We start from the raw sequence: 22141 nt of genomic DNA, 5'->3' as shown, positions 1-22141 counted from the left end.
GTATCAGAATACCAGGAACGGGAATCCAGTATGGAGACTGGTTTTGTTCCACTCTCCTACGATCTGCTATAAGCCATACCTCCTCAAAAACGGAAGGGGTTTTGGTTTGCGTTTTGTTTTGTGCATTTCCCCCTTATGCCAAAATTAATCAGAAGTTAACTTCCAGATTTGGAGGCAAAAACAGGAGTGTGTGTTCACACAGAAATATGCATTAAAATATATCTTTAATGCTGCTTGAAGGAATTGCTGTTCTTTGACACTGTTTCACACAGCACAACACTTACATAGGTCGCAATCAAAACTCATTTGAGAGAAATCCCCATAAAAATCAATGGGGCTTATTTCTAAGTAGATTGCACTGTAGAGAAAGATAAATATAACTGTTGTTTCGGATTTATATCCTCTGCTAAAACAGGGAGCAATAATATATTGTTTCATAAATACATTTTTATTTTGGAACATTTAAAATTTATTGCATTATAAGACACAAAACAACATGCTTTCCCATTTTGGGACCACAATCAGCAGGCTCCAGCATGACAACTCTGCTGGTTTGTGGTCCAGAAATTCTGGGCTCACTTTGTTTAACACCCAGTTGCAAGCAGAAAGGAGCACTTGCTGATCCCATGCACCCGTCAGTGGGACCAGTAACTGCACCAGTCACCAATCTACGTTTGCTGAGGAACCAAACATGCTGAGCCCATTCTTAAAAACCAAGGCTTCAACCAATACTACTACCAGGGTGTTGTGTGGTTTCTGGGCTGTATGACTGTATTCTAGTAGCATTTTCTCCCAACATTTTGCCTGCATCTTTGGCTGGCATATTCAGAGGATCCTCTGAAGCTGCCAGTCACAGATGTAGGTGAAACGTCAGGAGAAAATGCTATTAGAACACAGCCATACAGCCCAGAAACCACACGACACCCCAATGATTCCGGCTTTGACAACAATAATATTACATTTTTTTCAACTGAACTTCTGTTACATCTCTCATATTGGTAGGGTTTTGATCCTGAAGTCAATAAAAGCTCACAGGATTAAGGACTGGGAACTGAATGTATCTAGGAGAATAGTTCTCAACCTGTGGGTCCTCAGATGTTTTGGCCTTCAACTCCCAGAAATCATAACAGCTGGTAAACAGGCTGGGGTTTCTGGGAGTTGGAGGCCAAAACACCTGGGGACAAACAGGTTGAGAACCACTGCATCAGATCTATTCATATCCCCACAGAATCTACAAGAAGATTCTCTCACACCCACTTTTTGCTCAAGTGTACTTTCAACCAAAAATAGTTATATATAACTTGGGTAACTTGTATAACTCTATAACTTGGGACACAGATAAAAAAGACAACCGTCTTGTCTTTCCAAGGAAACGGTATCTCCAGTTGTCAGGCAAATTCTGTTATGGTGACTGAGTAGCACACCAGACAACAACCAAGAACAAATGACCCTATTTACACATAATACCATGCTAAAAGGGAGAATATATAGGAAGATAGAATAGGGATTCAAAAATACAGAGGACCTTTCCAATCCTATACTCCAGCTTTAGAAGACCACCACGGAATCCCAAGCCAATGCCTGGTGAACTGTTGATACATTTCTTTCTCTTTTTTTACAATGTGAAAAGGATTTGTTTCATAACTGTATCGAATTGACTTTCGAAAGCTGGACATTTCAGTACTTAATCCATGAAGGGGATTACTGGGCATTGCTTCATAACCGCAGTAAGTGGTTTTCAGCACATACAGCAAGACTGCTCCTGTTTTATCTTCTATGTATCCTTTTTCCTACCTTCCTTATATAGCATTTCCCAAATCAAATTACATCAGGACAAAGCCACAGCATTTAAATGTAACTATAGTTCCCAGTATAAGGGAGATCTGCCACACTGCTACTCTTCTCAGGCTTTCGCCGGGATCCATCGTCTTTGAACTTCCCTTCTTTTTTCTTCTTCTCGTCCAACAGTTTTTTATGTCTGGCGAGTGCTGCCTCCTTGCTTTCCTTTCCCTCCTTTTTCGATGGGGAAGTTCCTCTGCCTTTTTGCCTACGCAGCCGCGCTGCCGAAAGATGATAAAATATATAATTGGCATTTTGTAAAGCAGATAATTCGAGATAATTTCATGATAATCTTATGCAAGAATGTACTGAATTACAGAGGATGGGAATAAAAGGATTATTCAAAGCATGGTGTGTTGTTGTTTTAAATTACTCCCATCTGCCATTTCCCTTTCACAGGCCTTTCAATAGTTAACCCCATGAAACAGGGGTTAAGAAATACTGTATGAACACTAAGCACAAAGTAGCTGCACACAATAACATCCTGCGGAAACTTACTGGCAGCACATGGGGTGCAGACCCAAAATTAATAAGAACATCAGCCCTGGCCTTGTCTTACACAACTGTCAAGTCTGCCCATGCAAAGCAGATGAACATAGCATTGACCGAAACATGTAGAATAATCACAGGATGTCTTAAACCTACACCTGTTGATAAACTCTACAAGCTAGCTGGCATTGCCCCCGCCCCCCCCCCCCATGTGCCACGGGAATTTGCTGCGAACTGTGAGAGAAATAAGGTTGAACACCGTGAAAACCATCCACTGCATGGCTGTCAACCTCCTCCCAGTAGACTCAAATCAAGGAAAAGGTTCATGAGAACCACTACTCCTCTTAATGTCCCACCAGCAACAGCAAGGGTATCCCTCTGGGCAGCTAAACCAGGAAATCCCAATTGGATGGCTCCCCACCAGGGTCTTGCCTCCAGGAGCAAAACAAGAATGGACAACTTGGAAGTCCCTGAACAGACTCAGAAGTGGAGTGGGCAGATCAAAAACAACCTGGCAAAATGGCACTACCTAAAAGAATCCTCCACCTTGTGTGACTGAGGAGCAGAACAGACAGCTACACATTTGTATGCTTGTCCTCTATATCCTGCCTTATGTACAGAGGAAGAATTGCTGGAAGCTACAGACAATGCGGTTGCTGTTGCCCATTTTTGATCAAAAGAGATTTAGTTATTTGTGCTCCTTCTATTTTTATCAGTTTATACTAATTTGTGCAATGCTTTTGATACAAAATAAAAAATACCCCATGAAATTACTCCTACACATTTATTTCCCTTGAGGGAATCCAAGTCTGGTTTTGAAATGCTCATTACGTCTACTTTTCTATTTAACATGGGTCCAAAAAGCCAAAGTTCACATCTCTGGAATGTAAAAGTGTACTAACAAGGTAATAAAGTATGACCACTGACTGAAAACGTTTATCATTGCTCTGCAAGGTGAATTACCAAGTCCATGTTTATCCAATAGAATCATGCTAATACAGAAGCAAAATCATATAACTTGCATTGCCTTGCATCACGGCCTTTTAATGATGTCATGAGCAATATCACCAGCCAATGTCCCATAAACCACAAGTCCTTAGTTTACAAGCAGATACTACACAGAAAACCCATCAGCAAAATATTTTCTTCCTGTATTATTCCACTGGGTGTCTATGCACAGTAAATCCCTTCTGCATCAATAACTGTGCACATAAGAATAAAAGAAGTGGGAAGAAGTTAATTCTAGTTTAATATAGCAAAGAAATAAGAAAATATATACAAATAAATAATCACAGGGCACAAGCAATGTGCTGAGTTACACAGCTGAAAGGAGAAACAGAAGGACGTAAAATAAGTGTACTGTGGATTTTATAGCTTTGGAGGGAAAAATTTATATTTTAACCATATTTGCCATATGACTAGATGATTGAATATAGTACACACTAGATATTTTACTGCCAATCACAATTCAAATGCCAAATACCCATGTTTTACAAGGTTCCTGGGCACATGCAAATATCTTCGGCTTCGCCAAATGAGTAATTTTTTTGCCTCTAATGGGGATATAATGGGAAAGGGTACAGGGAAGAATCTGTCCAATTGCTCACTAAGGCAGGAATGTACGCAAGGGCAAAGATACTGGGCTTATTAACAAGGGACCTAATTTTTCTTCACCCGCATTTCCGTAGGAGAGGAGCTATCTTTCTGTAGTTTCCCTTCCTTGCCATTAATGGCTAGCATTTGCCATGTGTCCTTTAGCTGTATTGTGAGCAGACATGTATCCAGGAGGGGGGGGGGTTGAGGGGCTTCAGCCCCCCTCTCCCCCCAGAAATTCTCAGGGTGGTCTGCAAGAAGGCCTTACTGGTACATTATTTAAACTGTTTTGTTTATTCATATCATGATCTGATCACCATGCTCAATAATTCCCATATGCATGAGGTATTGGAATAACGATACAAAAGGTTTGCTAGGGTAGATCCTCAGCCCCCCCCCCTTTGAATCAAACTCAGCCCCCCCGAATCAAACTCAGCACACACACACACACACGCACACACCCGAATCAAAATCCTGGCTTCGGGCCTGATTGTGAGGGACTCTCTCGTGTCAACATACTCCTCCCTTTAAGCATCTCTTAGAGCAAACGTTAGCAGCAGTAAAAAAAACTCATTTTGGTATCCAAGATGCCTCTGTCTCTTGTAAAGACATAGGCCCCATTCTCAAGATGCAAACATTAAATTTCTGAGGAAGTGTGTGTACATTTACATCTGGAAGGTATAGTTTAGTCAATTATAGTCCCAAAGAAAACCTTTTACCTTTCCTGTTAGTCATGCTTTAGTTATGACAACTTATAGCATGAAGAAGAAAAAAAACCCGCCAATATCAGAAAACAATAAATTTAGCAAAATATGGAAATGAGACAATGGCAACTAACCCAATAAAAACAATCATATGTTTCAATACGAAGTTTTGTCAAAAGAAAAAAAATACAATGATCAACTATTTGAAACACCAGAACAAATGCAACTCTACCCCCCCCCCCATGAAAAAGAGCAGGACAACCATTTACTTACATGACACCTGAGATGGGAAATCATCATCTGACTCAACAGGCGATGCATCATCTTTTGCAAGCAATAAAACAAGGTGCAAAAACATTTGAGAATTGTCAACAGTGAGACAGTATTACAAGGAACTGTGCCTTTTATGGATGAGGCATGTACAGTAACTTCTACAGAGTCTTGAAAATAAATTAGATTTTTATTTATTTTATTACACTGATTACATTTACAAAGATTCTGAACATTTTGAGTACATTTCCAAAGCATGCTTGAGGCCATAATTTCAAAATACATAACAGAGCAAAGCAAACAGAAATAACAATTTTAAATCCTCAGTGTGCACAATTTGTATTTACACAAATGACATGTCCTTAGGTTATGTTTACATGAACAGTGAACTTCATTTCAAAATATCTTAACATGAGCTTTTTTAAAGGAAAAGGTTAAGTTGATTGTTCTGCCCAGAATTTGTTTAATTCTTCACTTCTTTTGAATCCATGCATTTATGTATCCACGAAAGGATAATCTATTCCTGCACATAAATGTGTGAATTCAAAATATCATTTACTGCTAATAAAGAACAATCTTCATATATACTTAGCTTTAAATTATGGTAATGTATCTACATTTACTGGAAACTAAAACTGAAATCAAGAGCTGCAATTGAAAAATCTTCCTTTAACCACATTTCATCTGCTACTTTCACGTTTGCCATTTTTATTTTAGTAAAAGCAATGGAGGCAGCTCCATTAGTTTTATTTCTTTGGGAAATCTCAAAACATTGTTCCGCGTAGTCCAATGGAATTAATGTGGATTCTAACCTGTAGACGTGGAAACCAGCTGATGGATGGCTATTTGTCAGGAGTGCTCAGATTGTGTATTCCTGCCTGAAGGGGGTTGGACTGGATAGCCTTTATGGTCTCTTCCAACTCTATAATCCTATGATTGGATTGCACTCTCCCAGTACTTATTTTGTATTTCTTTGGTTCAACCAGCATGATGTAGTTGCTCCAGCAATGGACTAACATTCAGGATACCTGGTCGGGAAACCCACTAGGAATTTGTTTATATTACAGTGTTGAAAGTGAACACGTGTCTATTTTAAGTCTCTGAAAGCTTGGCAAATCTTTGCCATGATTGTGCCATCCAAATGATGAGATTTTTGTGCCAGGTTTTCCATTCCTTGTATCATCATGTTTTCCAACACTCCAGTGATGAGATTTCAAGAAAACTAAACAGAAGCCTTTAAAATAACATATAAAAGGTAAAGGTAAAGGTTTCCCCTGACATTAAGTCTAGTCATGTCCAACTCTGGGGAGTGGTGCTCATCTCCATTTATAGGCCAAAGAGCCGGCATTGTCCATAGAAACCTCTAAGGTCATGTGGCCAGCATGACTGTATGGAGCGCTGTTACCTTCCTGCAGAAGCAGCACCTATTGATCTACTCACATTTGCATATTTTCAAACTGCTAGGTTGGCAGAAGCATATACAATGGTGAAAACCACACCCTGTTTACATTTAGAACACTCATGTTGCACAGGTATACAGGCAATCCATTGAAGAGAGACAAATCCTTTTCCAAAGTCCTGAGCTTAATTCTAACTTCTCGTTTCATGTGAATCTCTTCTGTCTTCCACGTAACTTTGAACTCCAGATGTTCAATTCTGCGTATTAAAGTCTTGTCATTTCCTGTGTTCCGGATTACCAGGAGAATAACATGTCTCTCTATATGCTATATCTTTTTCTTCACTTTTCAGTCAGTATTCTCACAAAGTGCAATTCCCCGAATCCTGTGCCAAACTTCACTCAGGTTTTATTATTATTATTTTTTGCATACAATTTTTCGGAAAAAGAAAAAGAACATTCCAGTGCTTCTCAACCTGTGGGTCCCTAGGGGTTTGGGCATAAAATTCCGCGAAATCCCAGCCAGTTTACCAGTTGTTAGGCTTTCTGGAAGTTGAAGGCCAAAACATATGGGGACCCACAGGTTCAAAATCACTGCTATTCAATCTAAGACCAAACCGAACTGGCTGAAAGTACTGACAGTTTCTATGACTTTTTGTTTCATTTGTTTCTGCATATCAATGCTCCAAAACCAAACAGAGATATCTTGCGTTTTCTCTTTCCAGGTGGCCTTCATTCCCAGAATCGATGCATGTAGATGTTTCTTCATCCACTCGCTCCTTCCTCTTCTTAGAGAATTGTGCTTTATTTCCTTGGTGTATATTATTCCCTTTTTCAGATCCTCCCCCCTCTTCCCATCTCACAAGAGAAGATACACACACATCTTTTGCAACATCACATAAAACCTCATACAAGGAACTGGAAGTTCCAAGGCAGCAGAAACAAACAACAAGCTAAACCTATCTATTTAACCCTGGAAAAAACTGAGTTAAAACAAACTGACCCAGGGAGGTGGGATAGAAAGTCTCTGATCATAGCGCCAGCAGAGTGGAAATATTCTAGGATGAACAAAAATTTGCACAGATATCCAAAATTAAATAATAAAAGGCAGAACTAAGTCTGGGACTTCCTTGTTTTTAACAACCAGTCGGGATGGGATAACTGTCAGGAGCTTAAAGAGATTTAAATGTAAGTTTAATTTTAACACATTTTTAAAAGGAGTGGATATTATACAAAAATACGTTAAGGATTAATGGTGCAGAAAATCTGACACTTTTATGTTCTACTGGTATTCAAAAACTGTTGTCAGAAGTCTGCTTGGTTAAGAAAAAGTTGCTCAAACTTTGGGTATGGGCTATAACCTAAGTGAAGAACTTTTCACAGAGATATACAATGAACTAGTTCAATGTTAAAGTTCCCACACGGATGCTACTACCCAGAACTTGCACACCATGGAGAATCCACAACAGAAGTAAACAAGTCATTGGTCACACTGTTGGGAATCAGGATTTGTTAGGCTCAAAATAACCCTCTCTAGGGGTGAATTCCACCAAAAATATAGCTGAGTGCTAGATGCACAGTTCATAAGCAGCAGAAACTTACATGTAGTGAGCAAGGATTAGCTTCCATTCAACAGGATGGAATAGGATTGCAGATCCACAACTTCATAGGATCAAAATAATATGTTTATTAAAGACAAAAGGAATTCATTCTAGACAGGAAAGGTTCTTGGAGCTAACTAGCTTCAATGAGCTAACTCAGTGAAAAGAAAAGGAAAAGGAAAAATAATAAAAGTAACTATATCTACTACATCTTGCCTGGATAATGGCAAGATGCTTCCTCACTCTAGAGAAAATTGAGGTTCACATTGGATTTGATGGCGCATTAGACTCAAATAAATATGGGTAAGTAAATTACTGCATATTTAGACCATTTTGCAGTTGTCTGACATATTTCCTAGTGATTTAAGGGTATAGAGTGTGTCTACACTATAGAATTAATGCAGTTTGACACCACTTTAGCAACAATGGCTCGATGTTATAGAACCATGGGAATTGTATCATATATATTTCATATCTTCTATACGTTTTACAGCATTTAGAATTGATCTCAATTTTTCAACATGCAAGACAGTTTTTTATATAGTCCAAACATATCCCTATATAAAACAATGGGTTATTTTTTTTTTACCAACAACAGCTTCTGATCCTGTGGACCCATGTACATACAAGGAATTTTTAGTTTCATAGAACAGATGAAAACACTTGCACGATTGCAGCTCTATGTTGTACCCACTGTCTTTCAAGTTAAATCTCCACTCTTCCAGGCAATTCCTGAACATGATGTAGTTTCCCAAAATGATGACTAACCAAGTTGTATTTTGTGGATAAAAAAAAGAACTTGAGCAAAATTAGATTATTCACATTTTCTTCAGTGTTCCAGCTTTTTCTTATTCAATTTTCCTTTCTGGAATCCGTGACAGAACTTGCAGTGAACAACAGAACTAATTTCCCCAGTAGGTTCCCCAGCAAAATAAACATATGAAGCCCCATGAACTTGAAGTTCACTGGGAAAACATGTTATATGGATCCTCTAGAGAACTGCTAAACACATTCCTTCTGGTAGAACCTTCATGTTGTTTACCATGGTTGACAACGATATACAAATAGTAAAACACTCAGAGAGACATAATTTTTCTGAGTGAACAGGTTGGAGCAAGGGAGGGATGAAAACCTATTGCCCAGGTTAGTAAATTATTTTTATTTTCCTTACAAAAACCCAATTACATGTAGACAAGTTTGAAACATGTGCAAGGTTTCTATAACACTAGCAATTTGGGTTTTATTTAAAAACCTTACTGATAGTATCTAACAAAAAGCAATGTTATATTATATGTCGATAATAAATAAATTTAGAAGCACTGCTCACTGCGTGAAACTAACATAATGATCCCACTACTGAAATACCATCCAGCTAACCACCATTTCTGCAATCTGCACTGGCCATGCATCTTGCTGTTTGGATCACTAAAGAAGTCATCCTACCTGCTTGTAGACATTCCCGTTTATGACGTTCGTTCCAAGACTTCAATTTACAGGACTTGCTGCAGCTGTAGGTTTCATAACAACGTGAGCAAGGTACGAGATTCACACCAACAGATCGCCCACAGTGGTAGCAATATTTAAAGAAGGGCAACCTGCAACATGGAAATGTTGTAAAAAGCAATGTCAGAGACATTTACATGTGTTAATGCATTCAAAATTAACACAGCAAGTAGTCATGTGGATTATAACGAATAGAGAAATGTAACTTATCTGTATAAGAAGTTATACTGCTGTTAGCCCTCTACATCCAGATTCTCTACCTAGGGATTCAAGCATCCGAGGATTGGAAATATTTTTTTAAAGTTCAAAAGACAATCCTTGATTTTTGCCATTTTATATAATTCCTTTCCTGCTCTCAGCATGAGGGCCAGGAAGTGCTTTGCTCCCTTACAGTGAAGGGCAAGCAAAGTAGTTCCGCTGGGACTACCTGTGGGCGGGGACAGGTAAGTGCGCTCCTTACCCTTCCTCCTCATTCCCTCGTCGTTGTCCAAGTAGGAATTCCCCCCCTGCCCCCTCCCCACACACACACTACATTCTGGGGGGGGGGGGGGTTTGCCTGCCCTACACCATTTAATCCATGGCAAATTGGGTGTGTGAGTGATAAATAGGTTTTTACACAAATAAGAATAGGGATATGTACATATCAGTATGTACCACGGCACTCCTCTGGGCTGGAGGCTACGAAGAGGAACCTTCATTCATTATTAAAGGACTCGAGATGAGGGTGAGCAGGAGTGGCCTTGAGTGGAGAGAGTCATGGACTGAATTCTCCACTCATTTCCCTGAAGGGTCACCTTGGGAGCAACATTGGGTTACATAGGGGAACCGTTGTGTCTCGCCATTGTTGGAGGTTGAGGTGGTCTCCGATGGCCACTGCCTCGCTTTATTACACACCAAGTTCAAGTGTAAGTTCAAATTCAAATTCATGTTCAAGTACATGTTTTATGTCCTGAATTGGCTGGTAGATCACACAGAGATTGATCGGCAATATATAACAAAAGTTGTTCATATTTAACCCACGCAAACGTGTGGTCTCTGGATTGGTGGGAGAGCAAGGCACATCATTTTACTATACTACTGTACTATGCCCCAGCAGATACCAAGGCTCCAGAGTATTCAAATATACAAAAGTGTGAAATAGTGAAGTTTTCTTGGATGTCAGTAATATCACAACAGATAATTCTCACACCATATCTGTGTGTCAAAGTATCAATATGGAAGTCTAGTAGTGCATAAATCCATTAACAGAATGAACTCTACACAGAAGATATAGGGCCTGAGAACTAACCAAAATTTTTACAAATGTTCAAAAATATGTTGCAAAAATAAACAGTTTTTAAGGCAAGGAAATGTTAACAAAGAACAAAGCAGTGCATTTTGAGAGAGATGACTATTTGCCCACTCAAAAAAGTGTTCTTCCAGACAATAGAATGAAAAGACAAATCATTGTATAGATTATAGTAGACTATTAAAGGCAATGTGAACTGAGTTATATTTTAGTGCGCTGAACTTACTTTGATGCTTCTGTTTCTGACACGAGTCCTCCTCCCACTGTAGATTTCCTTTTCGCTGCTGCATGACAATAAACACATAAATAGCAAAACTGACTTAAGGCCAAAGTAACACAGTGGATTCAATGCTGAACTTCGATAAAATGTTTCTTTGTTATTTCAGACCTTTCAGCAAAGTTATTTGATCTTTTAACAGCAGTAAAGGAACAGGTCCAGCCAGATTTTATATTTATTTGGATCCCGATTTTCTCCTAAAATTGAGAGTTTAAGCAGCTTACAATTTTAAAAAAGGACAATGCAACTGAAAACATGCAAAGAATGAAAATTAAAATAGATGTGGAATTTCAGCAATTTAATCAAACGCTTAAAAATATAAAAAAGCAAATAAAATGGTAAAGCTGAAAACCCTCAGTACATTCTTTTCAAATGTACTAAGGGAAGGATCCCTCCTGACAATACTTTTACATCTCTTGTTTAGCATATTTAGACATTAATATTTCATTACTAAACATTGTAATCTCAATCTAAAATTAGTACCAGATCTATACGACAGATGGTTTAATCCACACTCACCAAACTTTAATTTTCGAAGTTCCTCTCTATCCCATTGCTTTTCTTTCAAAATGACAGCCTCCCGAAGCTTATCACTCAAAAACTCAAGCAATTTTCGCCGAGCACTAAAATGTTCCCGCTCTATTGGGGAAAGAGCATGGTAGGGGGTGTGCAGCATTCTTTTATCCTGCAATACATAAGGATGCATGATGCCACAATGCCATCAGGGGGAAAAACTGACTTTCTTACTGTTGGAAATAACAACCTTCTTCAAGCCTCCTCTATTTATTTATTTATTTATTTATTTACAGTTCTTATATTCCGCCCTTCTCACCCCGCAGGGGACTCAGGGCGGATTACAGTAAATACATATATGGCAAACATTCAATGCCAGTTTGACAGACAACAAATACAGACAAATACACCAAGGCTATTTAACTTTTTTCTGGCCGCCAGGGGAGCTGCTGCTTTTCATCATCCATCAACGACACCGATGAAGTTCTTCCGCATTCCACATTCCCCGGAGTTTTCTTTATGGCCTCATAAATTTGTTAAATTTAGCCTCCCACACAAGGTGGTGCCTTATTTTCCTACTTGACAGATGCAACTGTCTTTCGGGTTGCAAAGGTCGACAACGGGCTACACAATGGCTGGACACCCACTCCAGCCCGGGCTGGCCTCGAACTCATGACCTTTTGGTCAGAGTGATCTTAATGCAGCTGACACTCTAGTAATCTGTATGTATATAATTCAGATTGCTTACTGTGTTGTATATGTGTGTATTGGTATGCAGTTTTCCTTAACTCTATGTTGAGGGAGGGGCTAAAGACTACATGATCAGATCGGGGACTGCCCTGATCTCAGACTTGATTTTATAAGTCAATAGAAACAGAATGCTTTAGAGAACTTGCTGTTTAAACTGTCAACCAACAAGCAATGCACCTCTACTCTTTACTTTATTTTTGGTCTCTTGAGAGAATGATTCCAAGATGTTTTAAAGGAGAGTAGATGTTTTTGGGCAACTGAAAAGAACACTTCTGAAACTCTGCTCTGTTTTTTGTGCATTGGCATATCTTTGTTCCTAACATTTCAAAGCGATATCTAGGTATATCAGCCTAACAGCTGAGAAACCCAATTGCCTTGCATGAATACTAGTGGATATTTACCACTAAGGAGAAGGTTGACTCAAGCAAGTTTTTAACTCTTCTCAGGAAGATCATACTTTACAAAAGATTGTGATTTCTAACAAGGTAATGCTTTTCCAAAAGTTACGATTATTTCAAATTGTGTGAATGCCAATTAATCTTCAAAAGGGTCACACTTCCAAGTCTGTGGAGGTTCCTGGTTTTCCCAAAAGATTATGAATGCCATTTTCCAAAACTTACTGTATTAGCAAGGAAGGTGCCAGAAAATGGTGTAAGAAAATCAGAATGAAATAAGTAAGGATTGGCACTGAAACTGTAAAATGCGTCCTAAATTGCTGCTTTTTTTATTGAACAGAATTTAGTTCGTTTGCTTTGTACTTAACCATTTTCCTAATGCAAGATGTACATGTTTAAAAGCAAAAGCAGCATCTATCATTCTATATATTCATGCATGGTGTAATTTATTATCAGTATCGCTCATCTGCTACCATGTGTGCAGTGTTGGGCATATGTCTTTAAACATACAATTGAGGAATAAGTCTGTACTCCCAGTTTATTCCTTTTCAATGCTGTCCAGTTCTATTAATCAATAGGTGAACATCAGAGAGAGAAATGAAGTAAGACAAACCTTTCAATGGAAGAACTACCTTGTTTCAGTTCATTGATCTCATTTCACAGGGCCCAAGGGTTACACAAGCAGACCCTTTGCTGGTATCTCCATGTTCAAACTATCTACTATCTACCCCCTGTAATTACAGTTGTTTGATTCCCAAGCAATTATCACCAAATCTTAATCATAACGTAATGTAAAAAATTAAAAAGCACATATCTAACATTTTAGGTCTCTCTTTTATACTCTTCTGAGTTGCAGAATTTGGACAAAAAAGTGACCATGCATCAAAAATTAGTTAAATTTTCTGAAGTCAGATTGTAAGACACTTTTTTTTTCAGGGAAATAAGGAGTCACTGGAGACCATGGCATTTCTCAGCATTTGAATGAATAGCTGAAGTTCATAGTTTGGTTGAAGGATGGGGTATAAATAATACACTAAACAAACAAATAAACACCACACCATAATTTTCAATGACACTGGTGTGCTTTAAAAAGCAGTTCTAAATGGAGCTTTTTATCTCAATGCAAATAACAGTTTCAAGGAATCCATTTTTAGTTAGGAGTGCAGAGTGTGTGCATTTTTATTCCTCATCCACAGCTGTCATAAGCCAGTGATTTAGTGTGTGCGCGCACACACACTATTACCAATACTACTACTTGCTTTAAAATGGAAAAATACCTGTAATGTCACACACTAGTCCTGCCCTAGAGGTGCTTTAAAATTTAAACTACCTCCAACCACTGATTTTCTAAAATGACTGTTATTCATAATATATCATACTATAAGGAGGGATTTTCATTTGAAGTACGGGTTCATTTTCTTCCCAAAGGACAACTGCTGATTTAGATCTTTGTAAATTTTTGCTGAAATAAAAGGTCAATGGAAAACTGGATCTGATCTCTCAGGAAAATGAGCAGAGATGCTAAGGCAAGTGTGGAACTGTGTGACCTCCAGGAACATGAGGCTTGACAAGACAATATTTATGGCCAACTATTTGGAGAGAGAGAGGGATAAAGACCCAAATCACTGGATATTTTCTGCAAGTCCAATTCTCACCCAAAACAAGTTGGAAAAACATCCACAGACTTTCTGATTCAGTTGCCCATCCCTTCACTACAGCATCAAGAGAATCAGCAGCCTTTAACCTGAATGCCTTTATTGATAACAGAAGCAGGTAATTAATTTTACTATGATTATGAAGATAATACCTGGTAATATTTGTTATGCGTATAGTCCACTACTGTTCCCACTGCATTTCTTGTCTCATCCCCAATAGTAATTGGCATTAACATATCTGCACCAGCTGCTAGTAGAGTATTAATCTAGGAAGACAGAAAAAAAGTATTTCAATGAAAAACAAATGCTGAACACCAAAAGTATCATACAGTTATTCTCCTGTGAATACTGAATACCCAAAGGAGTACAGAGCATCAACATGGAGGTCAAATAAAGAGATCTTATCTGAACAATGAAATCCTTCTCTACAACCAGCTGTTAAACTGTATCTGAGTTCATATAACTTAAGACTCACTCAGTAATTCTTTAGATCAGGGATGAATAAAAGTGAGTTTTGGGACTTTTATCTATCTCTAAAATAGGGTTAAAATTAAGAGGTGGGTAGGAAACATACAGCCTTCCAAATGTTGTTGGATGGCAAAGCCTAACAGTCTTAGGCAGGGGAGTAATGATAAGGAATGCTAACAGCTATAGTTCAATGATTTCTACTACGGGGCTAAATGCACATATTCACCCCAACAAGCATAGCTCCACTTAACCAACAGGACTTGTCAAATCAACACAACACTAGTCCCACGGATTCTTTGCATCTGTTCTAAATGAGACTAATAATGGGATTTAGTCCATAGACAAAGATATAAATACTCTAGAGAGCTATAGGCATCTAGTCATGCAAGTATTTTTTGTTGTTATTACTATATGAACTTAAGCAATTTCTTTTTAACCCACTATTGTGGTATCTTTTTCCTCTGCCTGTGCAGCTGCTCATAGAGTTCTCTGTACTACTAAAGATCTCTCTAAATCCTTCAGTCTATTAAACCTTCCTCCTCTTCTCATTTTACTCAACAGCACACTTTGGACAAAATCCAACTATTAACCCAAGTACAGTAGGCCCACAGAATCAATAAACCTTATGTAAGTGTTGACTTAAAGTTCCCACTGATTCAGTAGGTTTGATCTACTTGCAACTAATAACTGGACTGAAATCTCTCATCACTCCAAAGGACATGTTCTGCAATACTAAAACTTTGTTCCCCAATTTACTCCTTTTTCTTCTTTTTCTTTTATGCTGCTACACTATTATCTGCCTGCACTGCCACGGACCTTTGGTGTCCTCGGGTTTTCTTTAGCTGTTGCCACCCACACAACTCTTTGGGAAACTAGTATCACAGTGTGTTTCATTTTTCTTACCAAAGTCATTTTGTTTAGAAATGATCGATTTTGTTCATATGCAGGATTAGTAACAGCACACAAGGCACTTCCAATAGGCTGGCTTAATGGGAGATTTGGATCAGCTCCACCAGCTAGAAGCTCAGCCACTGCCTGAGAAAGTAAGAACCGCCCAGGAAAAAACTCTTTAGTACAAACATTTTGCAGCACAATATGATCTAAGACTAAAAAAATAAACTCCCAAAATTCTTGTCCTCTCCCTTAAACCGCCTGCTCACTGTGCGAGCATGACCAATAGAAAGGCAACACTCCACTGAAAGATGGAGAAGTTTCATAGCAGAATTAAGAGCCCTTGTTCTTACTTTGGCAGCAAAATATGAGACTGAAACAATCCCAAAGTAAGAGAAAGCGCGGCCATGGTGGAAGCAGTCTATATTCATAGAATCATAGGGTCGGAAGATACCACAAACTTCATCTAGTTCAATAATAATAATAATAATAATAATAATAATAATGACCTCAAGATCATGTTAGAAAACCAAGTATGGATCATTGATGTTGCAATCCCAGGCAACAGCAGGATTGAAGAGAAACAATTGGAAATGCTGACACGATACAAGTATTTAAAGATTGAACTGCAAAGACTCTGGCACAAACCAATCAAGGTGGTCCCAGTGGTGATTGGCACATTGGGTGCAGTGCCCAAAGACCTCGGCCTGCACTTACAATCGGCGCTGACAAAATTAACATCTGTCAGCTGCAAAAGGTCACCCTACTGGGATCTACACACATTATTTGCCGATACATCACATAGTCCTAGACACTTGGGAAGTGTCCAACGTGTGATCCAATACAACAACCAGCATAGTGATCTTGTTTGTTGTATATTAATCTTGTTATGTTTCAAATACTACTAATAATAAAAACTTGATTTATATTCTGCCCTAACTCCCCAGGTCCAGGAGGACTCAGGGCAGATTCCAACATACAACGACAAACACAAAAAGAACTCAGCCAGTTAGCAAACTCATACATCTCTTTTCCTTCCCAACACTGAACGCAGAATGAAACACTGAGAAATGTCCCCATTGCTCCCTGAACAAATTAAGAATAGCAACAGCTTTCTAATATCAGAAGGGCTTATTATAACACTTTTTTCCTCACAAGACATTAATGATCCCAGGTAGAGCATCATAAGCAAGACCAGCGAGCAACTCCCTGAGTGACCTGCATGAAGGTACATACAAAGCGTTCCAGCATCACACTGGCTGCAAAGCAATTCAACTATGGAAGTTTCCATTTTGGCCACTGCCAGATCACAGTATCAAGAACGACTCTCATGTAGCAATGTGGGAAAGACTCATTTCATCTAATCATGAGTAATCAGAGGGCTTTAACAACACTCAGTTACTTATCTCAAATAGTTCAGCAGCTAATGTTATCAACTATCAATTCTACCCAAAATGTCAAATATCTGGGCCCAACCATCCAATTTAATGCTCAAAACAAAAATGTTAGTGGCCCAATTATAAATAAGTCACAGTATAAAGCTTCTGTGGTTGCTTTTCTTTTCAACCAACAGATTATATGAAACAAGCCCAAAAAAGCAAGAATGGGTTTTTGGCATTTTAGACAGGAAATTTTCCTTTGCTCCTGCTTAAAGCAGCAAGCCTTGGAGGTTAACCTATTTTGTGTGAAAAGAAAACTCCCACTACCACCAACAGGAAGAACTTTCCATCCACTAAAAATACCGGATATTAGGAGGTAGCTGATTTTGATTGAAAACATAATGGGGATCAAGGGCTAAACTTTTCTCTCCATGCCAAGACTCTAATTTAAGTAGTCTCTCCCTCTGCTCTCTCTCTCCCACCCCTCTCCCCACTCCCTCCCTCCCTCCCTCCCTCTCTCTGTGTGTGTGTGTGTGTGTGTATATATATATATATATATATACACACACACACACACACACACACACATACATACATACGCGCACACACATGCATACATATATAAATACATACAGAGAGATACATGTAAAAACCTGGCTGTAAATAAATAATTTCAAATGTGTTTGGCCCTCTGGCTCTTTCTCCTGCATTCCCTTCATTTGCTTTTTAACTGTATTATTGACGTTTGTATCAAAATACTTGGAAAACCATTTCATAGAGCTATCTATAAAATATTTATAATATTTGCTGCAGTGATATTTTCCTAAGTCAGTGTCCAGGCTCCAGAAAGATTTCAGCAAAGGATACTGAAAGTATGTAAAGATATATACATTATTGATTTCTACCTTTTCTGTCCTTCAGAAAATCTTTATTATAAGCACTCACTTTATGCATTAATATCTTTAGATATTGTATCTGATGCTGGTTACTATTTAAACAGGAGGTGGAATCATCCATCTAAGTTTGCTCAGTAATCAAAATTATATTTAAAACAATATTCTCAGCTCTTTTCAAATAAGCTATATGGAGAGACGATAGGAGAAAATGTTGCATACCTGATCATTTCCAGTAGCAATAGCCAATGAAAGAGGGGAATGGCCACTCCACAGGACATTTGGGTTTGCACTGTGTTCTAAAAGAAGGCGAACAATTTGAGCTGCATTCTGGAAATGCAAGAATAAAATAAACTGGGTCAATAACAAGAAATCATGTTGTTGTTGTTTTTTAATTTTAAAGGAAAAACAAAGCAAACGAGTATATTTAAAATGACACATATTAAAGCAAAGGCATCAACACATTCCATAGCATAAAAGGAAATACTGTTGTACTAATGTTGGACACTTGTCTGCAGTACGTCCATTATGCAACAATTACAGATTCCAAGGCATAACCCCAACAGTGCAGACTTAACAAAGGTAACAGTCCAAGAGTAACCGCGTCAAGAATGTGTTGTCGAAGGCTTTTATGGCCGGGATCACCAAGTTACTATGAGTCTTCCAGGCTGTCTGGCCATGTCCCAGAAGCTTTCTTTCCTGATGTTTTGCCCACATCTATGGCAGACATCCTCAGAGATTGAGAGGTCTTTTGGAAACTAGGCAAGTGAGGCTTATATATCTTTACGTGGGAGAAAGAACTCCACAGGTATATAAGCTTCACTTGACTAATTTCTAAAAGACCTCTCAACCTCAGGGGTGCCTGCCATAGATGTGAACAAAACATCAGGAGAGAATGTTTCTAGAAAACTCACAGCAAACCAGTGGCAAGAATGCCCATTGTGTCTGTTAAGCATGTTTACAAATTACAAATGCAAACTCTCTGTCTTAAATCCAACTGCTAGTTCCAGCTAGAGAATACTCAGTGTATTAACTCCAAATCCTACTATTCAATCTTTCTATTCTAGTTAGGGCAAACAATCAGATTTAGGTTTCATCTTTACCTTTGCCACCTACAAGATGACACCATAAAATGCTAAACTGCATTTGCACATGTTTATCTCATAATCTCTTTACCTCTGTCTTCCCTGCCCCTCTGGGCACAATACAGACCCAGGCCAGAATCTTGTGTGGGAGTTATGCATACATAAGCACCAAAGTTGTAGTGATATGCAATGACTCCCACCATGACACATCCCTCAGAACCCCCACCCCTTACCAGGCAGAAGCCACTGTGATCAATGGGGGTCAGCGAATGACCTTCTTACCTCCTCCCAGGGGTGATCTTCAATGAAATAGGCAGAAACAGACCCCTGTTGCAATTCCCTCACACTGGAAATTGGTAATGGGGGTGGGCATCAGTTATTGTGTCCCAATCAACATGGGAACAGATCCCCATTGATCACTGATCACAGCACCTGCCAAGCACTAAGTGGGACTTGCAGAGCTCCTATTATTCCCTAAAATTAGGGGATAAAGTATCATGAATGTGTATCTAATGACTACAGGTAAAGATATTTTAGCCCTGTGGTCTTTTGATCTGGGTCCATAACGCAGAATGCCTCAGTGGTTTGAAAAGAAGACTGCAAGTATTTGGGCACTTTTTTTTTCATTTTTGCACACTTTTACAAAGGTATCTTTGAACAAATACAATATTTTTGCACGTAAAAGCAACCTAAATGAGGATAGGGAGCAATGGCCTCTTTGGTTTCCCACAAGAGCAAAAGATCTCATAAAAGTTGCCAACAGGTTTTTTCAACAGGGTGTCTCTCTCCTGAAACACTATTGAACATCAAGGACAAGAACATTTGTAAATATCCTTCACAGCCATATTCTTTCATTAGTCACCACTACTCCGCTTTCTCAATATTACTCTATTGCTCTGTTTATTACGTCTTACTTCTCTCTAAGCTGCATCTGCCTTGGAGGTCTACGGTCAGACAGAAGTTCAGAGTTTAACTAAATAATAAATGAACTCTGGCAGAAAGATTTCTATGCCACTTTTTGAAAACGATTTAGGGCACCTTGACTATTAACCTTCAGGGTGTTATGGAGAAGCAAGAAAAAGAAACAAAGCTTTTAGGCAAGGCAAAGCTTTTTGACCTGTTTATCTTTCCCACTTAAACCTTGAACCTGACAAGCTGACCAAACATAAAGAACAAACATTTAGCATCACCAGATATTGATGTTGCTATTCAAATCAATGGCAGGCAAACTTTGTCAGAATAATGGACAAACAATGGCTTCGGACCAGAGAACCAAAGAGCCAGCTCCTCACATGATTGAGGAGGCTTTCAGCTTGTACTTCTTGAACAGCAGTATTTCACCCCACTTAGCAAACAAACCTGAGTTTGCAATCTCATACAATATTGTATAGGAGCTTTTACTTAAAAATAGACACCCATACTAAAACTCTGAATTCTGTTCCAAAATACAAGGTTGCATATGTTTTTTTCCTCCTTGTGGAAAAAGGGGTTTAACATTTCATTAATGTGTATATGACAAAAGAATGTGGATCTCTTTTCAGAAGTGTTACATCAGATATCAGTGAGCCTTTCTTCAGAAGTGTTACATCAGATATCTCACATGGGAGCCCCTGATGGCACAATGGATTAAACTCTTGTGCCAGCAGGACTGAAGACTGACAGGTCGGAGGTTCAAATCTGGGGAGAGTGTGTGTGAGCTCCCTCTGTCAACTCCAGCTCCCCATGTGGGGACATGAGAGAAGCCTCCCATAACAATGGTAAAACATCAAAACATCCAGGCGCCCCCTGGGCAACGTCCTTGCAGACAGCCACTTCTCTTGCACTAGAAGCGACTTGCAGTTTCTCAAGTCATTCCTGGCACAAAAAACCCCCTTGCTATATAATGTTGTTTGAAACTGCATTATATGGTCAGTGTATCAGACTGATCCTGCAGAAATATAACTTCAGAGAAGGATTTATAAGTCAGCCCACAATTTTACCAGACTCTGCCTACACAGGGGCTAAAATAGAACAAAGAGAGAGTAAGATGGAAGAGGGAGATTCATCCAACTATGATATTAGTCAGGTTATGTAATTACAACCTACAATAAAGTGTACATTTCATACAACATTTTTGGGTGATAAACAGCAAAATATAACTGGAATCAAGCCTACATTTTCTATTGGGACTTGAAACTTTAATAGTTTCAATCCAACACCTTAAAAAAGAACTAAGATTGTAGCCCTAGGTGCAGTCTGGGAAGAGGTTCCCCTAAACCCACTACAAATTATTTCTAAATAGAAATTGAATTCTACTACTAATTGTTGTAAACAAAAATCTACCATAATTACACAATTAATTATATATAAGAAGGTAAGAGAGAGCTATCAACTTTTTAATTATGTAAAAAGTTGATAATAGTGCAAAGTAAGGATTCTAAGCCAACAAACAACTCAACTTACAGCCTATTAAATGGACTTTCTCAGTTCTGTTAATTACATTCAATCATCAAATGTAATTAACAAGTAAAAAACTTAAATTGTTCAATGGGAAAACTCTAACTGATTTCCAGGTGGTTTTTATGTTACTGTTGTTTTATGTTACGTTTTCATGTTTTGTAAGGCATTGAAATTTGCTGTGAAGATGTGGGAAACTGCTTTGAGTCCCCCTAAGGGTGAGAAAAGCAGTATAAAAATGAAGTAAATAAATAAATACATTTTCACTATTTACCAGTTTCATATCCTTACATTTTAACCCAATTCCTGTTTATCTGGGAATTCACTAGCTGGAACATCCACACCGAATCTCTATGTATTTATCCTTAGTTAATTTTAGTATAGGCATATCTGGCTTAACTGAATCTCTAGAAAGAAGCTCCCTTTTCTGCTTGCCTATCCTCTTCTTTTTCCTCCTCATCCACTATTTTCCTCCTCATCCACTATTTAGCTGGACATTTGCAACCATATTGGTAATCGAAGGATGATGGCATATCTACACTACAAAACTAATGCAGTCTGACACCACTTTAATGAATCGTAATTTGGTGAGGCACTAGCAACATTTGGCTGAGGGTACAGATTTCATAACAGTTCCCATGATTCCATAGCAATGAGCCATGGGATTCTATTCCAACTGATGCAATTAAATTGTGTGTAACTTACTACAACTGTAA

General features: G+C 38.6%; 1 protein-coding gene across 1 annotated transcript in view; it reads right to left on the bottom strand.

Moving 5' to 3' along the window:
• Positions 1–911: 911 nt before the first annotated feature.
• ANKMY1 (ankyrin repeat and MYND domain containing 1) overlaps positions 912–22141 on the bottom strand; it is a 51658-nt gene continuing 30428 nt past the window's right edge. The window contains exons 11-18 of the mRNA XM_060767939.2: positions 18127–18234; positions 15645–15776; positions 14426–14539; positions 11480–11645; positions 10910–10967; positions 9336–9487; positions 4899–4949; positions 912–2060 (exon numbers count right to left, since the gene is read on the bottom strand). Of these exons, the coding sequence (XP_060623922.2) occupies positions 1849–2060; positions 4899–4949; positions 9336–9487; positions 10910–10967; positions 11480–11645; positions 14426–14539; positions 15645–15776; positions 18127–18234 (993 nt within the window). The 3' untranslated portion in view covers positions 912–1848. The remainder of the gene's footprint in view (positions 2061–4898; positions 4950–9335; positions 9488–10909; positions 10968–11479; positions 11646–14425; positions 14540–15644; positions 15777–18126; positions 18235–22141) is intronic.

Source organism: Anolis sagrei, chromosome 3 (assembly GCF_037176765.1).
Source record: "Anolis sagrei isolate rAnoSag1 chromosome 3, rAnoSag1.mat, whole genome shotgun sequence".
NCBI classification, from domain to species: domain Eukaryota; kingdom Metazoa; phylum Chordata; class Lepidosauria; order Squamata; family Dactyloidae; genus Anolis; species Anolis sagrei.
Note: the sequence above shows the minus strand (reverse complement) of the source record. Positions and strands in the feature narration are given on the sequence as shown.